Consider the following 19,293-nt stretch of genomic DNA (forward strand, 5'->3'; position numbering starts at 1 on the left):
TGTTGGTCAGTATTTTGGTCAGTCAATCAGTCAGTCAGTAGATCAGTGTCTTAGGAACTGTTTGCAGGGCAGACATCAAACATGTTAATTACTGGTTTCCCCTAAAGAGTAGGTGACCCCTATTGATTTTGAGGTCAAGGGTCAACCTACTCTGGACATAGGAAGATATTGTCCGCTCACCATCATGAGAATCCTTAGGTTGACGGACATCAAACAGGGTACAGTAAAACATGCTTTAAAAATGCTTATAATGAATTCATGCTTATTGCGAAGTATCCCCCTATGAGAGGTAAATAGCAAAAATTGCTTTTGGATACAAAGTTTTGTTTTAGCCAAGTTTTACTGTATATTGGTACATTCTAAGGAGAAAATAACCCTTATTATACCCCCCGCAACGGGGGGGGGGGGGGGGGGGTATACTGGAATCGGGTTGTCCGTCTGTTTGGTCCGTCCCTCCGTCTGTAGATGCAATGGTTTCCGGGCTCTAAAGCATTATCCTTTCCACCTACCGTCACCATATCATATATATGGACTACCCATGGGATGAAGATGTTCCCTATCGATTTTGGGGTCAAAGGTCAAGTGCACTAGACATCAAAGTAGCAATATGGTTTCCGGGCTCTAAAGCGTTATCCTTTTCACCTACCATCACCATATCATACATATAGACTACCTATGGGATGAAGATGTTCCCTATCGATTTTGGGGTCCAAAGGTCAAGCGCACTGGACATCGAAGTAGCAATATGGTTTCCGGGCTCTAAAGCGTTATCCTTTCCACCTACAGTCACCATATCATACATATGGACTACCCATGGGATGAAGATGTTCGCTATTGATTTTGGGGTCAAAGGTCAAGCACACTGGACATTGAAGTAGCAATATGGTTTCCATTTAAATTCTTTAACGGCTATTTTCATCGCATGGAGATGCTGTGTTCCTAGATACCTTTTGGATCATAATACTGAAGTTTTACCTATTACCAACACCCTTTGGGAGATTGGGGTAAGCGGGGGGTATTCTTAGTGAGCATTGCTCACAGTACCTCTTGTTTATTTTGAAGTCACACTTAGGTTAAAGGGTCAGTCTACTAAGGACACAAGAAAATAGTCAACTCAATATCTTCTGAACCCTTTGCATGACAGACATCAAAATTGGTGCACTGGTACCCCCTAAAGAGTAGATGTCCTTATTCTATAGAAATTACATTAAGTATGCTTTACTTTCATAAGAGATTGCCAAGGACCAGGAAGCATCACCATGGTATCGAACTTTGACTCCATACAAGCTTTATGTCTTGCTCCTCCTGTTAGTGACCTATCTCTTGAATCAGCTGGACAGATACATGCTGGCCATCACATCCAAGTCCATGGCCCAGGAGATTCATTTTGGGGACAAGGCGTGCATGAAGAATTCATCATTCAAAGACAGAGCTTTTGAAGGAATCAAATGTGAGGACTTTAATCTAGAAGCTAGGTGAGTAATCTTAAGAATTTTAGAGCAATCTAAAATGGAAACCAAATTTAAAAGATGGAAAGAGAATTAGAGAAATTGTTAAATTACCAGCAAAATTTATCCCATTACTTTTCTGATTTGATAAGCATTTAATTCTCTTTTAGGTATTTTAAAGGAATTTTAAAGTGACTCAAGAAAATGATATTACATTTTTTTTTAATAAAAGCAAATGTTATAAAATTTTAATGTGTTAAAATATGCTCAATATCAATGAAAATGATCAAGACAAATGTTATGAACATTTTGTCATCATGATTACCTACGCTTTTATGCTATTGTGACATCATAGTTAAACAATGCGGGAAAACTTTTAAAGAACATAATGATATACAAATGTGATAGCTGTGCTTTTCTATCATAGTAACGTTATTGTCATATGTTACAATAGCATTAGCATGATAGAAAAGCGTGGCTAATCCATGACACATGTGACAATAAGTTTGTAAAATTTAGAAAATTCCCATGATCATACTTATTAACAGAAATCAAAACATGCATATCATTTGTTTACAGTTGTTTGAATGCAACAAACAATGAGACAGAGCATATTTGTTACTATGACTACAATGGACAAGGGTTTGAATACCAAATTGTAGCAGGACCAGCTTTCATAGTCATCTATACGTTTGCTGGAATCTTCATTAGCTATGTGGCAGAAAAATTCAACAGGAAGGTGATGCTGGCAGCATGCCTGATGTTCTGGTCTGTAATGACTATTCTGACTGGATTTGTCAAGGAGTACTGGCATCTGGTTATCCTTCGGTTTGGACTTGGATTTGGGTATGTGACCGATTCTTGTGTGAGAGATGTTTGTTAACAATTTTGAGCATAAAGTGCATTTTTAATCACCTTTTAACACTTTCAATCCTTCAACACATGCCATTTTTATGCCCCCCTTTGAAAAAGAGGGTCAAACTGGGCATAGGAATATACTGACCATTCAATGTCTAGAGAACCCTTTGCCTGACAGACATCAAACTTGGTACGCCAGTACATCTTCAGAAGAAGATGACCCATATTGATTTTTAGGTCACATGGTCAAAGGTCAAGGGTCAAACTGGACATAGGAATATACTGTCCGTTAAATATCTCGAGAACCCTTTGCTTGACAGACATCAAACTTGATACACTGGTACATCTTCTAGAGAAGATGACCCCTATTGATTTTGAGGTCACATGGTCAAAGGTCAAGGGTCAAACTGGACATAGGAATATACTGTCCATTAAATATCTCGAGTACTCTTTGCTTGACAGACATCAAACTTGATACACTGGTACATCTTCATAGTCCAGTCATTCTACGCCAGATTGTGCTGAACCTAGAACTAATTGCAACAGAAATGTTTTTATGTTTTTTGGATAGCTTACAGTGTCCTTTATGCTATATTAAAAATCGCCATCAATTGAAATTTGCATTAGATAGATTTTTGAGGTAAAAATCACGGATTTTGAAGAAAAATCGCAAAAAACTGGAAATCATAAATACAAAGCTTTAGTCTGAAAAATAGTCCATTTTAGATATTTGAAAACTAAATACTGCTTCATAAGGAACAAAAATTTAATTTCTAGTACCATACATACGTATTTTATGGGACAAAAACGTCATTTTTGGTGAAAATTAGACAGAAATGTGATTTCCAACAGCTAAGATTGATAATTAACTCTCATAAACATGACAAAGCAAGTTCTATTTTGCAAGCCTCTTAGATAACGTTTAACAAAGTTATCATAATGTTTTGATTCACAGCTATCTTTTACATTTCATCTTTATTCCTATATCTTACTGTTTTTAATATTATGAATCCTCGGAATCGGAATCTTCATTTGGGCTAAAATCGTACACGCAAGTTGTGCCTCGACACTCGGTACATGCTATTGAGCATTCTAGTCCATGTTTTCTGTAGTTGCAACCTTTGGTATCACAACTGATTTTGCATCTACAATAAACTGTTTTTAAGAGTTCGTCAGGTGCAGGAAGCATGGTTGATCTTACAGGTAAGCACATATTCCCTTCAATGGTCCACCCAAAGTCCATCAAATTCATGTTTTCGTCATTACCAGTCCATTGTTTTACTTGATAGAATGCTCTAAGAGAATGATATTTTGTTGCATTTGACGTTGGTGGAAGAGTGTGCACTTCAACCGATGTTGTACATGTAATTCCTAGGGCTATTTATCCTTGAAATGTTACTTTAAATTGAATATACACTAAAAATTTCCCTCTCCGCCACACTGATCTATAGGTTAGAGCGTTCGAATCCCTGGCATGACAGAACTAAGTCGTTAAAATAGGTAGTGACAGTTCTATTGCCAAACGCTCGGCATCAGGTGTGAATGTCACGGGTCCTCGAAGATGACCTTAAAAACGGATGCCCCGTGTCACAGTAGGTGTGGCACGCTAAACAACCCTCACTGCTCAATGACCGTAATTACCGAGCAAAGGTCTAAAGTTGAAGCTCTTCACCGGTCTTGGTGACGTCTCCATATGGGTGAAAAATTCTCCCGAGAGACGTTAAACAAGAAACAATCAATCAAAATTCTCTCATATATATATGGCTCACGGCGGGTGTAACCGGTCAGCAGGGGATGCTTACTCCTCCTAGGCACCTGATCCCACCTCTGGTGTGTCCAGGGGTCCGTGTTTGCCCAACTATCTATTTTGTATTGCTTGTAGGAGTTATGAGATTGATCACTGTTCATTATCTTCACCTTGCATATATCTGATAAAGTTATTGTTATGCGAATTGCTACTTTAAAATTTTATTTAATGGCGCATTAAAGCATCTCATATCATTATAAAGTATGATCTCTCGCCATCAAAAGAGTGATGCAATCTCTAAATTATCTGATATGATATTTTTGTTATGAAATTATATATCATATGAGATACTTTAACGAGCCAGGTAAAATTTTGGTGTAGTGATCCACCTTAAGGTATTACCTGTAAAGCTAAATTCTCAACAAAGAGAAGCACCACAACATATATAATTTTTATTTATACATGTGTATAGTACACATACCTTTTGTTACAGAATATAAATTGTAATTTGCATAATGTCCTGAAAGTCTTGTCGGATACCCACGGCTGATCTTGTCTTTTACTCATCTGATGAGTAGAAGACGAGATCAGCCGTGGGTATCCGACAATGTGAATGCAGGGGCGTAGCTAGAACAAAATGATGTGCGTGCCAAAGGAGGCAGGAAGTCTGGAGGGTCATCTTAACCCCCTGCCTCTCGTGGGCCCTGGGCGAAACCATAGTAGGAGCACAGGTGTAAAGTTCCAGAAGCTATTGGGGTTTAGCATTTTCTGTTGTCAAAATATGTATATAAAGTAAAACTTATACGGTACCAATTTTGATGCACCAGATGCGCATTTCGACAAACAATGTCTTTTCAGTGATGCTCAAAAACAACAACAAAGTGAACAACACCCGAGTTTGAAATCGCTTAACAGAATTTCTAAGTTTTACTTTCTTGTTAAACAAGCGTTCGGTAGATTTTCTCTTTCAAAATTGCAACAAATAATTTATTGAATATCAAACAATATAATATATAAATGTTTTGACATTAATTAAGAAGTATTTTTTCGAATAAAATGGAAAAACGTAAATAACGAAATTTCTCGGTACCTTTTTGTTAAACACGCGTTCCATAGATTTATTTTTCGTCTGCATCCCCCTTCTGTCGGATTTCGAATTATTTTGGTACGGAATAATTTTGATTTTGATCGTCTGAAGTTAAACTAGAATATCCTTGACTAAATATAATTTGAAATACGCCCAATATTGGTTAAAGACGGATAAATAACGGTTTTATATTACTTTAGTGCATTATGGGTAAGTAGCGTCTGTTATGTATGGATTTCGTGTTTATTTTAAGTAAATAAAAGTTTATCGGTGCTGAATTATGAGGTATATCAACTAAGATATGAACTATTTGTACATTTGTATATAAAACTTACGAAAAAAATTCAATTTCAACTGTTTTTAAACCATGATTTCCATTGTCTTGCTATCTCCGGGAAAAAAATATAAAATTCGGAACTGGTTATGGCGGCCCAATGGCATTATTTTCATTTAACAAAATTAGCAACATTTAAAAATTGTTATAATTTTACTTAGACAAAATATTTATGTGGCGATTTTTGATGGGGTGTTCTAGGGATATAGTTCAAAGTTTTTACGCATATATTTTTTCTGTTACAATTTGTTCTGGGTTAATTAGTATTATGACTGGACTATCAGGAGAAGATGACCCCTATTGATTTTGAGGTCACATGGTCGAAGGTCAAGGGTCAAACTTGACATGGGAATATACTGTCTGCTCAGTATCTTGAGAACCCTTTTCTTGACAGACATCAAACTTGGTACACTGATATGACTTCAGGAGAAGACGACCACTATTGATTTTGAGGTCAAAGGTCAAGGGTCACACTAGACAGGAATATACTGTCCGTTCAATATTTTGAGAACCCTTCGCTTGACAGACATCAAACTTGGTACACTGGTACATTTTCAGGAGAAAATTACCCCTATTTATTTTGAGGTCACATGTTTAAAGATCAAGGGTCAAACTGGACATAGGAATATACTGTCCGTTCAATATCTTGAGAACACTTTGCTTGACAGACATCAAACTTGGTACACTGGTACATCTTCAGGAGAAGATGACACCTATTGATTTTGAGGTCGCGTGGTCAAAAGTCAAGGGTCAAATTGACATAGGGATATACTGTCCGTTCAATATCTTGAGAACCCTTTGCTTGACAGACATCAAACTTGGTACACTGGTACATCTTCATGAGTTGATGACCCCTATTGATGTTTAGGTCACATGGTCAATCCACTCTTGACATAGGAAGATATTGTCTGCTCAATATTTTGAATTGATGATACTACTCTCAATTAAATGATGTGTGTGTGTATAACCCTTTTCAATTTTGCACCATGGGGGGCATATGTGTTTTACAAACATCTCTTGTTGCATTTAAGGTTAACAAACTATTGGCTGAGTACTATTTATTGCCAGGTTTTCAACGTTTTCTAATGATTTCTTCAAATAACTTCACAATAAAGTGATGTTATCTTCACAATAAAGTGAGGGTAGCAAAAATTGCTTTGATTTTTCTTTTAATTATGTCGTGTAGTATCTTTACTAAAAATTCTTAAAAAGATGAATTTTTGGTTATGAGTACCAATGATTATATTCTTGAATTGTGTCATTAAATACATACTTTTTTGATTAATTGACATTTTTAATAAAAATTGCATAGCATTCATGTTATTTTATTCATTATAGAATATAGGTTGATAATGAATTAAACAATAACATGCTTTGTTTCATCGGGTGATGAAGGTAGCTAACATTGCAGAAAACCATAAGCGGGTTACAGTGTGCGAAACTAACTTTAAAGTCCTATAGACTTCCGGACCATAGTCATTTTATTTCCTATAGACCACAACAAATTCCTATATACGTGTACTGAAATTTAACAAGCAATATTCATTGTTATTAAAAAGTAAATAATAGACACAGATTCAGTTTAGTAATTTGTTCATAGTTTAATTATATTCTTTTTCAATTTCATGCACGTCAAGCTTTTCAATTAGAATTTCGTTTTCTTTTTCATTTTGTTCCCGCTCAGTTTCACTGTCTGTTTCCAATCGGAACTACTCGGCCTTCGTTATTTTTTAGTGTAGCGGAAATGCCGAGTAGTTACGATTGTGTCTGATTCTTCATCTAAGTCGCTTTTACTACGTTTCGTTTTCTCATTATTTTCTGCGACTTTAGCCTTGCTGGAGCTTGTTGTACTGACCGCTTTCCATTTGATTCCAGCTAAGGGGTGAACAGAAACATCAGCATACTACATATAAACTGGTCCCGCTTCTCATATATGTTAAATAAGCAGCAGAGAACCAGTTTTTTTACTCAGAATTCCTATAGACAAGTCAGTCTATAGCTATTTTGATTGTTATAGACCGACTCAATTTTCTATAGACATTGTCTATCAGTCCATGGTTAATTTTGTACACTGGGGTTATGCAAATTTTTTATGCAATAATTGCTACTGTAACAGGAAGGGAGAAAATGCAACGGACCAGACCGGGATCCGAACCCGGGACCCCTGAATCTCTAGTCAGGTGCTCTACCAACTGAGCTATCTGGCCACCGGCGATCGAACCTGGCTGACCGCTACATTCCTCCCTCCTTAAATATCTTCACACCCTGAAGATATCAACCCAGGATCTTTATCCCCTGGCAGGCATTTTCACCTGTCAGTTCCAGGGGCTGGTCTACGGCACCAAATGTAACAGGAAGGGAGAAAATGCAACGGACCAGACCGGGATCCAAACCTGGACCCCCAGAATCTCTAGTCAGGTGCTCTACCAACTGAGCTATCTGGCCACCGGCGATCGAACCCGGCTGACCGCTACGCTACCTTCATCACCCGATGAAACAACAATGAAAGACATTTTATTGTTTATATTTATATTTTTAAGTATTATTTAAAAATATAAACTAAAATTAAGATCTAAAATATCATATGGTTGACCCATTTGTTATGTTTAAAAATGGAACGGCTAATGCACCTTTGACCATGATGACATTCCATATTTAGTAATGATAATGCTGACAGGTGGTGCTAGAAAACCAGATCAACTAGTTTGCAACAAACATGTATTGCATGATGAAAGCAATGTCAATTTCTAAAGAAATATAAGAGAAAAGATTCAGTGAATGTAAATATTTAGAAATGAAATCAACATACATGTATAAAAAAAAAACCATCTTTTTCAATGTTGAATAGCTGAACTGGCAATAATTTGGTACTTACTCAATGTGTTGGTTTTATTTTTGTTTTGAGTGAGTACTCTTTGTTATCACATGACCTGTGATTTACTTCAAATTTTGCTTCATTTTGGCTATTATTTGATAAAAGCTTCTTATGGTATAATCTACTTTATTTTGAATGGCTAGTTTTTTGGAGGGGGGGGGGGGAGGTGTTTGTATTTTTGATTTGCAGTATATGTCTATTATATGATGTAACACTTCTTCCTCTGATTAATTAAAGTATTTTTAATGCTATTTCAGAGAAGCTGGCTGTGGTCCTTTTGCAGTGTCCATTTTGACAGATTACTTCAACCCAGAAACCAGGGGTTTTGCCCTTGGAATATATAACTGGGGAATCTATTTTGGTTACAGCATGTCTTATGCATTAGGAAATTTCATATCTCTAGCAAACATCAATGGTCAAGTAAGTGATATTTACTGTAATCCAGTCTTTAACATACCCTATAAAAATAAATTTGAATCTGTACCAACCTGTCCGTAGACATGTCCAAACATGTTCTGAGAGACTAGTGTGTGAATTTTTAGGTCACCTGAGTAAACTCAGGGTTCAACTGAGGTAAACTCAGGTGACCTATTGCAATTGGTCTGCGTATGGCATCGTGCGTCATTTGGCATCCATTAACAACTTCTTCCCAGAAACTACTGGGCCAATCTTGACCAAATTTGGTATGTAGCATCTGTAGGTGAAGGAGACTGGAAATTGTAAATTTCATGACTCCCCATCCTAGGGGGCCTCAATTTTGGGGTAAAAACTGTAAAATTGGTGTATTTCTTTAAAACTCTTCTTTACCCCTGGGCATCTACATATGTAGCAGAGAAAGTGAGTATATAGTAATGATGAGCAAGGAAGCTTCTACCAACATTGTAAATTTCATGATCCCAGGGGTAGGGGTTCTGACCCCAGTGTGAGGCCAAACTTAAAAGATTAGATATTCAGATCAGGATATTTTTTTCTAGATTTCATAGCCCTTGGGAGTAGTGATACTTTTCATTTGTACTCAGGTGACCAATAAGGCCTGTGGGCCTCTTGTTCTGAAAATTTGTACACTCTTTATTCACGAAATCGAAAAGGACATTTGCAATCATGTTGCCATTAATTTTTGTAGAAAGTTTATTATTCAATCATATGATAAAATTCTGTATCAGAGTTGTTATCTCCCTTTCCACTTCACTTACAACTTGGTTTTAAACATGTTGATTTTTATACCCCCCGCAACAAGTTGTGGGGGGGTATACTGGAATCGGGTTGTCCGTCCGTCTGTAGACGCAATGGTTTCCGGGCTCTAAAGCATTATCCTTTCCACCTACCGTCACCATATCATACATATGGACTACCCATGGGATGAAGATGTTCCCTATCGATTTTGGGGTCAAAGGTCAAGCGCACTGAACATTGAAGTAGCAATATGGTTTTTGGGCTCTAAAGCGTTATCCTTTCCACCTACAGTCACCATATCATTCATATGGACTACCCATGGGATGAAGATGTTCCCTATCGATTTTGGGATCAAAAGGTCAAAGGTCACACACACTGGACATCAAAGTAGCAATATGGTTTTCATTTAAATTCTTTAACGGCTTTTTTCATCGCATGGAACACCCTTTGGGAGATTGGGGTAAGCGGGGGGTATTCTTAGTGAGCATTGCTCACAGTACCTCTTGTTGTTTCAGGGTTGGAGGTGGACCTTCTTTATCTCTGGCATTCCGGGCCTTGCTGTTGGTGTGCTGATGCTGCTTACACTGAAAGAACCAGAAAGGAAGACAGTTAAAACAGAATTATCAGGCTCTGCCTTCAGTCGTCTCACAATGACACTGAAGAAATTCTTCAGTCCTTCACTAATGCTCATCTGTTTGGCTGGATCTATTAGAAATGCTTGTACTTATAACTTTTACTTTAACCTTTAGATTTAGGTCCAAAATTTTGATTATTGTGAATGCACAGTTTTTAATGAAGAGATAGAATACAAAGTAGCTACTTATGAATTTATTTATCAATGAAAGGCTATTGTTTTGAAAAATCACAAATGTGATGCTGATTGAAATAAATTAAGCCACAGTGCATGTAATTTTAACACTGAATACTAGATATCTATTGATATAAACCTGTTTGACTTATAAACTAAAATACAGTGATTTTGATAATCAAAATGTTGTAATTGCATATTTTTGACTAAGTTCCGTTGTCCACCTAAAAATCTAACATTTCAAGCACACTGGATTTCTCAAAACAAACTAAAGTGGAACTTTACTCAAATTTTGACTGCTCAAATAAAAGAAAACTCAAACTTACCGGGGTAAGTTTGGAGATTTTTTCAAGAAATGCAAGCCTGATGCAATTAGAGTAAGATTAATGGAATCTTTTAGTTATGTTTAGTGTGGAATAAGTTCTACAAAAAAGACACAAAATATAACGAGTTGTAGATAGCAAATCTTATTTCCAAAGTGGAAATTACCTGTATCTCACATGAGCAAATAATGAAAAATTTTGATGATTTTGAAATATCAAAGAGTTTCTGAATGAATCCACTTAATAGTGACCCTCGTCGAAAGAAATTCCATTTAGAGACCCATGATGTTAATTGCTTGCTTTTTCTTATTCAGCAGGATATGTGTTTGCCTACAACACCCAACCATACTTCACTAGTATAGGTCGCAAGCCAGAGGAAATCGGGAAGTACCTTTCATGGGTGCCACTGGTCGGGGGGAGTTTTAGTGTGTTAGTGGGAGGATTTATCTCAGACAGACTGGTCAAGAGGTTAGGAATGTACTCAAGAATCCTAGTGATTGGAATTAGTCTTGTAAGTATTGCTTCTGTCAATCAAGATGACTGAATAACATTGGTCCTATATATACCTACTCTGATACTCCTCTTTATCATATACAATATAATCAGTAGTAAATCCATAGTTGTTGCATGCTATGATCAATCATCAGAATCTTGTGATTAAACTACCATGCAAAAACAGTATATCATGTCCCAAACTAGAACTCCTTGTAATTATTTGCTTCAAAGTTTCTATGTTAAAGATGATAAATGATTCATCTTTTGAAGTTGAACTTCGTTTTCTCGAACGCTGATACCATGGATATGTCAATTTAAAGTGATTCAGAAGTCCCATCCTCTTACTCTTTAAGTATTTTCCCTCAATATCTTGACTCCTCGGATATCTCGGAAGTTTTTTCTCTGTTCCCATCGAGTTTGAGATATCGAGGTTTGACTGTAGTTTGACACATAAACTTTGTACCAGTTAAACATGGTTGTGGAAAGGATTTTAGTGTGAAAATCTGAATTCAGTACTTCATACTTCCTTAGTCTACTAATAATATTTATAATGTCATCGATGCATCCATTATATGGCATTGAAATCCCCTTCCCCCAGAAATATATAAATTCAGACTAGGTAAGCAGCAAAAATTTCAACAAAAAATGACATCGATCATCTATGAAAATTTATACCCGATAATGTCTTGTTTATTTGTATTATGGGGGTAAATGAATAATGGAAGCAGGGGTATTGCTGATCTCTATATATGAATTACTGTACATTGTCATAACTATCACTGTGTAATCAGAATTTCCTGTTTTATTATATGCCCTTCTTTAGATGGAACGTATTATGGTACAGCAATGTCTGTACGTTCGTCCATCCGTCCGTCCGTTTGGGGTTTTCTCTTTATAATTTCATTTCCCTTTCACATATCATGCTGAAACTTGCTGTGTAGCTTCTTTGTGGGTCACTCTAGATCATACTGCAATTTTGATCCACTTCGACCTTTTTTCCAGGAGTTTTGCCCCTTTATTTGGAAATAATTATTATATGTCTGCCCTACTCCTCCCACAGTTTTCAAGTGAGAGCCTTCTTATTTTGTGGAGTGTTTGTATGGATATTGAAGATGTGCATGTGGGATGGATTTTGATTTTCTACAATTTTTGAGAAAATTACAGGTTGTTGAACTTAGTCTATTTGGAAATTCATATTCTATGGAGGGTACATAATTTGTCCGCCCAACTCCTCCCACAGTTTTCAAGTGAGAGCCTTCTTATTTTGTGGAGTGTTTGTATGGATATTGAAGATGTGCATGTGGGATGGATTTTGATTTTCTACAATTTTTGAGAAAATTACAGGTTGTTGAACTTAGTCTATTTGGAAATTCATATTCTATGGAGGGTACATAATTTGTCCGCCCAACTCCTCCCACAGTTTTCAAGTGAGGACCATCTTATTTTGTGCAGTGTTTGTATGGGTATTGAAGATGTGCATCTGGGGAAGGATTTTGATTTTCTTCCATTTTTGAAAAAATTACAGGTTGTTGAACTTGGTCCATTTTGAGGAAATCTCGATTTTTAAGCTAAGACCCTTTGTTCATATGAAAGTTTGTCACAGCCTCATGATGGCTGATACTACCTGAAGCAAAGTTATACAAATTATAGCACAAGAAAAACACCCTATGTATGTATTTCACGGGCGTATTATGTACCGTTTGCGGTACTCTTGTTTTTCAATTAATTACAGCTCCATTTGATTTGATTTTTCAGCTAATTTACAGGTCCATTTGATTTGATTTTTCAGCTAATTACAGCTCCATTTGATTTGATTTTTCAGCTAATTGCAGCTCCATTTGATTTGATTTTTCAGCTAATTGCAGCTCCGTTTGATTTGATTTTTCAGCTAATTACAGCTCCATTTGATTTGATTTTTCAGCTAATTGCAGCTCCATTTGCAGCAGGAACATTGTACTTTGATCCTCCAGGAGCATACTTTTTCCAAATCCCTACCTATATATTTGGTAAGTTTTACATTCATTTTATCCAAAATATACACCTTGATTGATGATCATACTTCTGTGGATTTAGACCTACATGTATGTATGGGACTCATGGCACATAGTTTTTGTGCAGTGCTGTCCGTTTGTGGAAAAAATTTAAATATCGGTGTATATCATGGATTCATTATTATCCATTGAACACCAATGTATGTTTTGTGGTTGAGCATGGCCATAAAATCAAACTTTTAATAGAAACGATCTCTAATTCAAGAAGAAAAAATAAATGGTAGCTATCCATGAATTTATCGACTAATGAAATTGTGTTTGTTGGGGGAGAAACCCATGAATTTGTACTTGCACATTACTCTCAAAAGCTGATAGAGAGGTCTGTAATGTTTTAGTAGAGGTGTGTTTCGGACAGGGCCTTTCCAACAGTACCGTGATTGAAGACCTTGAACTTGATATTTCACCCTCATAATCAAAATCTGTAACATTTGTACTGTATGTGAGAGGGATTTGATAATTATTTGGTGTAAACCTGGTGACAAGTCCTTTCCAACAGTCAACATTTTGTAGATGATTTTTATTCCACTCAGTCATGATCTCGTGGATTATCATTTTTGGTTTGGTCGAAATTTTGCTGAATTGCATATGGCTTACATGAAAGTAGCTAACATGCTTTGAGTCTGCTGGTATGAAATTCCACGGATTTTATGTGACTGCAGACATAGAGGAAATAAGTACTGTGCATAATAATAATATATGTTTACAGTACTTTGTGACCTTGCCATTGACTTTTGACTCCCTTAAATCAAAACTGTAGATTGCTTATAGGCTTACAGCTTGAACCATAAAAGTGAAAGAGCTTGATGTTGAGTGATTGTAATTCTTGTCACAAGACCATTCCATGGTACATTTAATAGGAATTTGCTACCATAGGATGTGTTAGGGCATTCATATTTTAGAAACACATTATTCATGTATTGTTTGCTCATTAGGAAATACATGTACAGTAAAAACATGCTTATAACAATAATGCAAAGTGACATTTATTCTCCTATGATAAAAATATAATGAAAATATTGAATAGATAACAAAGTTTGCTTATAATGCTATTTCTGCTGTAACAATGTTTTACTGTATATATTTTCAATATTTCACATATTTGATATAATGATATGACAGAATAAAGTGAATGAAATCACAAGAATGTGGGTTTTTTAGGTGAGATGTGGGTAGGGATAACCTTGGCTGTGGTGGTAGAACTGGTTCCCAGCGACATCAAGACAACAGCTGTGGCGGTGTACCTCTTTATCATCAGTAACATTGGAGGAAATGCAAATTTGTTGGTGCCTCCTCTCACGCAGCACTTTGAAGATGATGGATACTCCAAGTCTGCTGCACTTAGAGGTAAAGAGTCTTCTTCATACTAAATGGATTGCAGCAGGTCACAATCATTTGGATGTTTGAGGACAGAAGAAACAAGCAATAGATGGATTAATTTTGTTGGTTTACAACTGGGCTGTACATGTACTTGTCTTCAATCAATTCACTCCTCACAGCAAATTCACCTCCTTTTGAAACAATCACACAATATATTCATCTCAATCAATGCATGTTGAAATTTCGTCTGCAATAGACACCAAAACATTCTTTTGATTAAGAATTGATGTATGCGATGGATTATTTCTGTTTTAATACAGGTACATATATGCATAACGTTTTGCATGATTGTTGATGATATGCACGCTAACCCTTGACACTAGACCTTTGCTATCTTTCAGCTGCCCTCTATATCATGTATCCTGGTCCTTATGTGTATGGTGCAGTTGTATACCTAAGTTCATTATTTGTCATCAGAAGAGACAAAAGGCGAGCAGCAAAAGAAAACTATGAAGCAGAAGTTCAGTAGAAAGTTGGCAGAGTAAGACTAATTACTGGCAAATCATGTGAATGTACAGAAAATGATTCAAACTGACAGATTAATTTAGCCTTTTTCTATCTTTTTTATCATATATTACATGGATTAGGACTTAGGACTATCTGCAAAATTTCACAATCTTTGTAGAAGATAAGATTCACTGTCGTGTATTAATCAGATACTCACCCAATCAGTTTTTGAGGGCCGTTTTATCATCACACTTGATCCTCATCACAGGTGAAATTAGACACGTGATCAAATTCTGATCAGGATCCGTTAGACTGAGCTTCAAAATGAGTCATATCGGGAAGATTTTTTTAAAAGTGTTTTATTTGCACCGTGTCTGCATCTGTATGAAAATTTGTCCACTCTTTGTTGGTTTTTGAAAAGCATCAAATGCAGACTATTGCTTCAAGAACTCTGAATATCTCAATTACTTGTTGATAATTGCAGATAAAATGTTACACAAAGATGAAAAATACATATAGGAATGTATCCTTGATATTTCATTGGCAGTCGGGAAGTGTACTAAAATTATTCTATTATCAACAGACAAGTGCAGATTACATCATTTAGTGAAGGTGGATTTTGTATTGTAGTGACTGCTAGTCTTATTTAAACCATCGTTGATTGTACATATGCATTCTTGAAATTTCACTACTTTGTTATTTCCACCAAATGAACAGTGCACATGACTAAAAAAGAACCAGCTTTGATCATTTCAAAATCCACAAGACTATGATCTCCTTCTAAAGGCAGTATTTTTAAAGGACCCATCTGCAAGTCTTTTAGACAATCTATGAGAAAGAAATTAGGAACTAAAACTCTATAATATAGTCTTTTCCACGTGAGATAGCTTTTTTATTGTGAAAAGAGATATCCTCTTGTGAAGTGAAGCTATAAATTTAAGTCAAATTGACATGCCAGAACTTGTGTTTTGAAGGAAGTTTCCACAGCATGAATATATGTTACAAAAGAAAAATTGAATTCAGGGGGAACTACTCCAATTTATCACTTTGTGAAGCCAACTCAAGTCTCTTTTAGAGAATATGTACAGCTTCCTTTTTCAGAATTAAGATACTTAATGCTAAACTAACAATCCCAAATTGAGTTTTACGAGCAATACATCGGCGGGGCTGCAGAACTTGTGTTTGAAACCATTAAATCAGCATTAACCTTAAATCTGAAGACAGAGTTCAGTTATTTTGAAATCTGAAGACAGAGTTCAGTTATTTTTAAATTCATCCTAATGCAACTGTCAGTATATTGCTGGACCTCCTCCTGTTATTTCTTTTACATGTTTTATAAACACATGGAGAAATGCCCAAAATAGGGATTGTGTTGACGTTGTATTCTTTTATGATGTCACGAGTGAAAGCTTTACGTCGTGTCATGTTTTGTTTTACTACCTCAAACCTTCGTGCAATAGCCAACCAAAGTGCAGATTATACATCAGTTGCATTAGAATAACAGTTTATCTGCTATTTTATGAAAAATTAAATTTGCAGTCTCTCCAAAGATGTAAAATTTGAATATATCCTTTATTTCTTGCTTGGTTCAAAGAACTGTAACATTTTCTGAATCTCTGAGTCGGTAGTCTGATTGTTAGTCAAGCATTTTCATATTTATATTATGAAGTGACCAAAATGCTCAAACATAATTTCATTTGTAAAAAAAAAAATAATTTAATGCAATTCAGTCAACAATGCACTGGACACTACTATTCCTAACAACATGTTTTCTTTTCCTGCAGTTACCCTTTACTGTATGTATGCAGGACCTTTTGTGTTCTGTATACCGGTCTACTTCCTGTCTATGTTTGTACTCAAACGGGACTATCGACGAGCACACCAGTCACAGTATGTGGAAATGATTGTCAACGAATAACGGATTTAGCATAGGGAAGATCAAGTCTGCTTGTGATTATTTAGTTGTGACGTTGTTACCAAAACTTTATACCTTCTAGACATAGAATGAATTTATTATGTGAAAAGATCTCTGCATTTTATGCAGAATTTTTGATGTTCTTATACTTCTTGAAACAAAGTCTTTTGGATGTAAAAGAGGTGTATAGAAAGCAAATTGTCGATGTAAAAGCGTTTTTTCTCTTGTCTATCTGTCCATTATTAGGGGATCAAGTTGTCACCACAGATTCCCTCTAACGTTAAGGTTGTTTCATGACTAGTATTATTCACGTTTATTTGCACAATGTTGAATACCTGTGAAAAGAAGTATGAAAATTTAGTTAGGTATATGTGAAAAGAAGTATGAAAATTTAGTTAAGTCAAATATTAAGTGCTCTTACTTGAATGTTTCTAAGATTTTTAAAAATGTAGAATACATGAGAATACATGTACCAGAAACCTTAAAACAAAGCAGTAAAGCGATCCCTGACCACATCGTATTCTTACTCCTTGTTAGAGTTTATTTGACGCTTGTGACATGCTTTTGAATTTTCTTTTACATACATGTACACATTGTATATGAGCTGTGACTTTAATTGTATATGATATTAACATTTTTTCCCTTGGTGTATCACATGTGTAAAAAGGTATGCAACATTGCATGTTTACTTCTCTATTTTTTTATGTGAGGTCGGAAATTGCCACATTGTCAAATATGGACTTTACATTTGTGAAACTTATTTATAAGCAATATTATTCTATGTACAGGGTAACTAGTTTATATATTTATCCATCAAGTAGAAAGTGTTTGAATATCTCTGACAAAAACCTAAATTGTTTACACATCTTAATAAGAAGATCGGTAAATGAGCCAATGAAAATGTTGAGCAAATTAGATTTCTTTTTATATGTAAATCTTTCAACATTATATAAATGAGGTCTCTGAAAATCTGTCTAGAATGCTATTGTATGATAGGTAATGTAGTTGCACCTACATTGTATAAAATGACTTAAGATAAGGGCTCTATATGCCCATCAAAATCGAGTTGTACTTTTTTTCTTCAAAATCATATGTATTTTGTGAAAGAATCTCGATGAAATCAAGTTGTTATTCTCATTTTGATCAAAATAAAGTAAAATTGGAATTACAACATCATTTTCATCTAAAAAAAACATCAGGCACAAACTTTATATCTTTGCCATGGCGTTATCTTTCCAGTGCATTTATAGGGTAAAAAATAAATTACGATTTTATTTGTACTAAGCTGCACTTTGTTTTCTGATAGCAAAATCTTAACAGTATTCACGATTTTATCTGAATTTGAGTAAATTTGAGAAATTGTGCCACTTTTGATTATGTGTATACTCTAAATGATGTAAATATTTTAGACAGATTACATGAACTTGTATTGGACATCAGGGGACAGAATGAAATGTTAGCTTAGTTGTTTTAACTGTGATAACACAGGCACTTGTTTCATACATGGGTTCCCCTCCTTAATAATAAGGAGGGGGGCCCATGTATGAAACAAGTGCCTGTGTGTAATAAAGGTAATCTTGAGCATTTGAGAACAATAAATGAGGAAATGTTGTTCTGAGGGAGAAATTTGTATACAACTCTATATTTACACAGATATTAACAAGTTATGTTTAATAGCATAACTGTATGTCCAATTTTTCAAAAAAAAAATTCGAACATATATATTTTGTTTATATTAGAATTGTTGTGTACAGTGATATATACATGTATTTTGTTATATTATTTTGTACTTTTAAATATATGTATGTAATCACGTATTTCCATCATATTTAAATTAAATTCAAACTACCAATCACAATACATGTACAGATTTTATTTCACTATGAATCGAGGCGGGTAGCTGCCTGTATGCAAGTACGAAACTGCATACATTTCATTTGCTAGAGAGAGAGAGGGAGAGAGAGATGCCATTATTCAAAATATCCTGTCTCAAAAATACATCATTCAATCAAATTCAAAGTCCAGATTAAACAAATCATCAACGCCATGTCGAATATCACTTTAATGTACATCATACATGTAAATGTAGTCGACACATTGGGGATATTCTATTTTATCAATAACATTTACCATATATACCAATTGAAAACAAGGAAAATAAGTGGACCACACAATTGGTTAAACAGACGTAAAGTAAGTCTAAGTATGCACGGTGCGTTGGTATTATAAACACTTTAGAAAATAGTTTTTTTGCATCCTTTTTGTTTCGGAAATTGACCATAAACACGGTTTCTCTGCACAGAAAATAGGTGATTTCATTGGTAAAACCAAGGAGCTTCCGGGGACTTGGGGCCC

General features: G+C 35.4%; 1 protein-coding gene across 2 annotated transcripts in view; it reads left to right on the forward strand.

Annotated features, from left to right (window-relative positions):
* The window catches only part of LOC125680925 (MFS-type efflux pump MSMEG_3705-like), a 28,379-nt gene extending 9,583 nt beyond the window's left edge, over nucleotides 1–18,796 (forward strand). The window contains exons 3-11 of one of the 2 annotated variants that reach the window (XM_048920734.2): nucleotides 1,232–1,475; nucleotides 2,028–2,294; nucleotides 8,607–8,769; nucleotides 10,038–10,242; nucleotides 10,968–11,164; nucleotides 13,070–13,154; nucleotides 14,358–14,543; nucleotides 14,918–15,057; nucleotides 16,808–17,047. In XM_048920734.2, the coding sequence (XP_048776691.1) occupies nucleotides 1,232–1,475; nucleotides 2,028–2,294; nucleotides 8,607–8,769; nucleotides 10,038–10,242; nucleotides 10,968–11,164; nucleotides 13,070–13,154; nucleotides 14,358–14,543; nucleotides 14,918–15,045 (1,475 nt within the window). In that variant the 3' untranslated portion in view covers nucleotides 15,046–15,057; nucleotides 16,808–17,047. Of the gene's footprint in view, nucleotides 1–1,231; nucleotides 1,476–2,027; nucleotides 2,295–8,606; nucleotides 8,770–10,037; nucleotides 10,243–10,967; nucleotides 11,165–13,069; nucleotides 13,155–14,357; nucleotides 14,544–14,917; nucleotides 15,058–16,807 lie in introns of both variants that reach the window. The other variant, XM_048920733.2, reaches the window with a different exon arrangement.
* The last annotated feature ends 497 nt before the right edge of the window (nucleotides 18,797–19,293 follow it).

Source organism: Ostrea edulis, chromosome 2, assembly GCF_947568905.1.
Source record: "Ostrea edulis chromosome 2, xbOstEdul1.1, whole genome shotgun sequence".
In the NCBI taxonomy this organism is placed as follows: domain Eukaryota; kingdom Metazoa; phylum Mollusca; class Bivalvia; order Ostreida; family Ostreidae; genus Ostrea; species Ostrea edulis.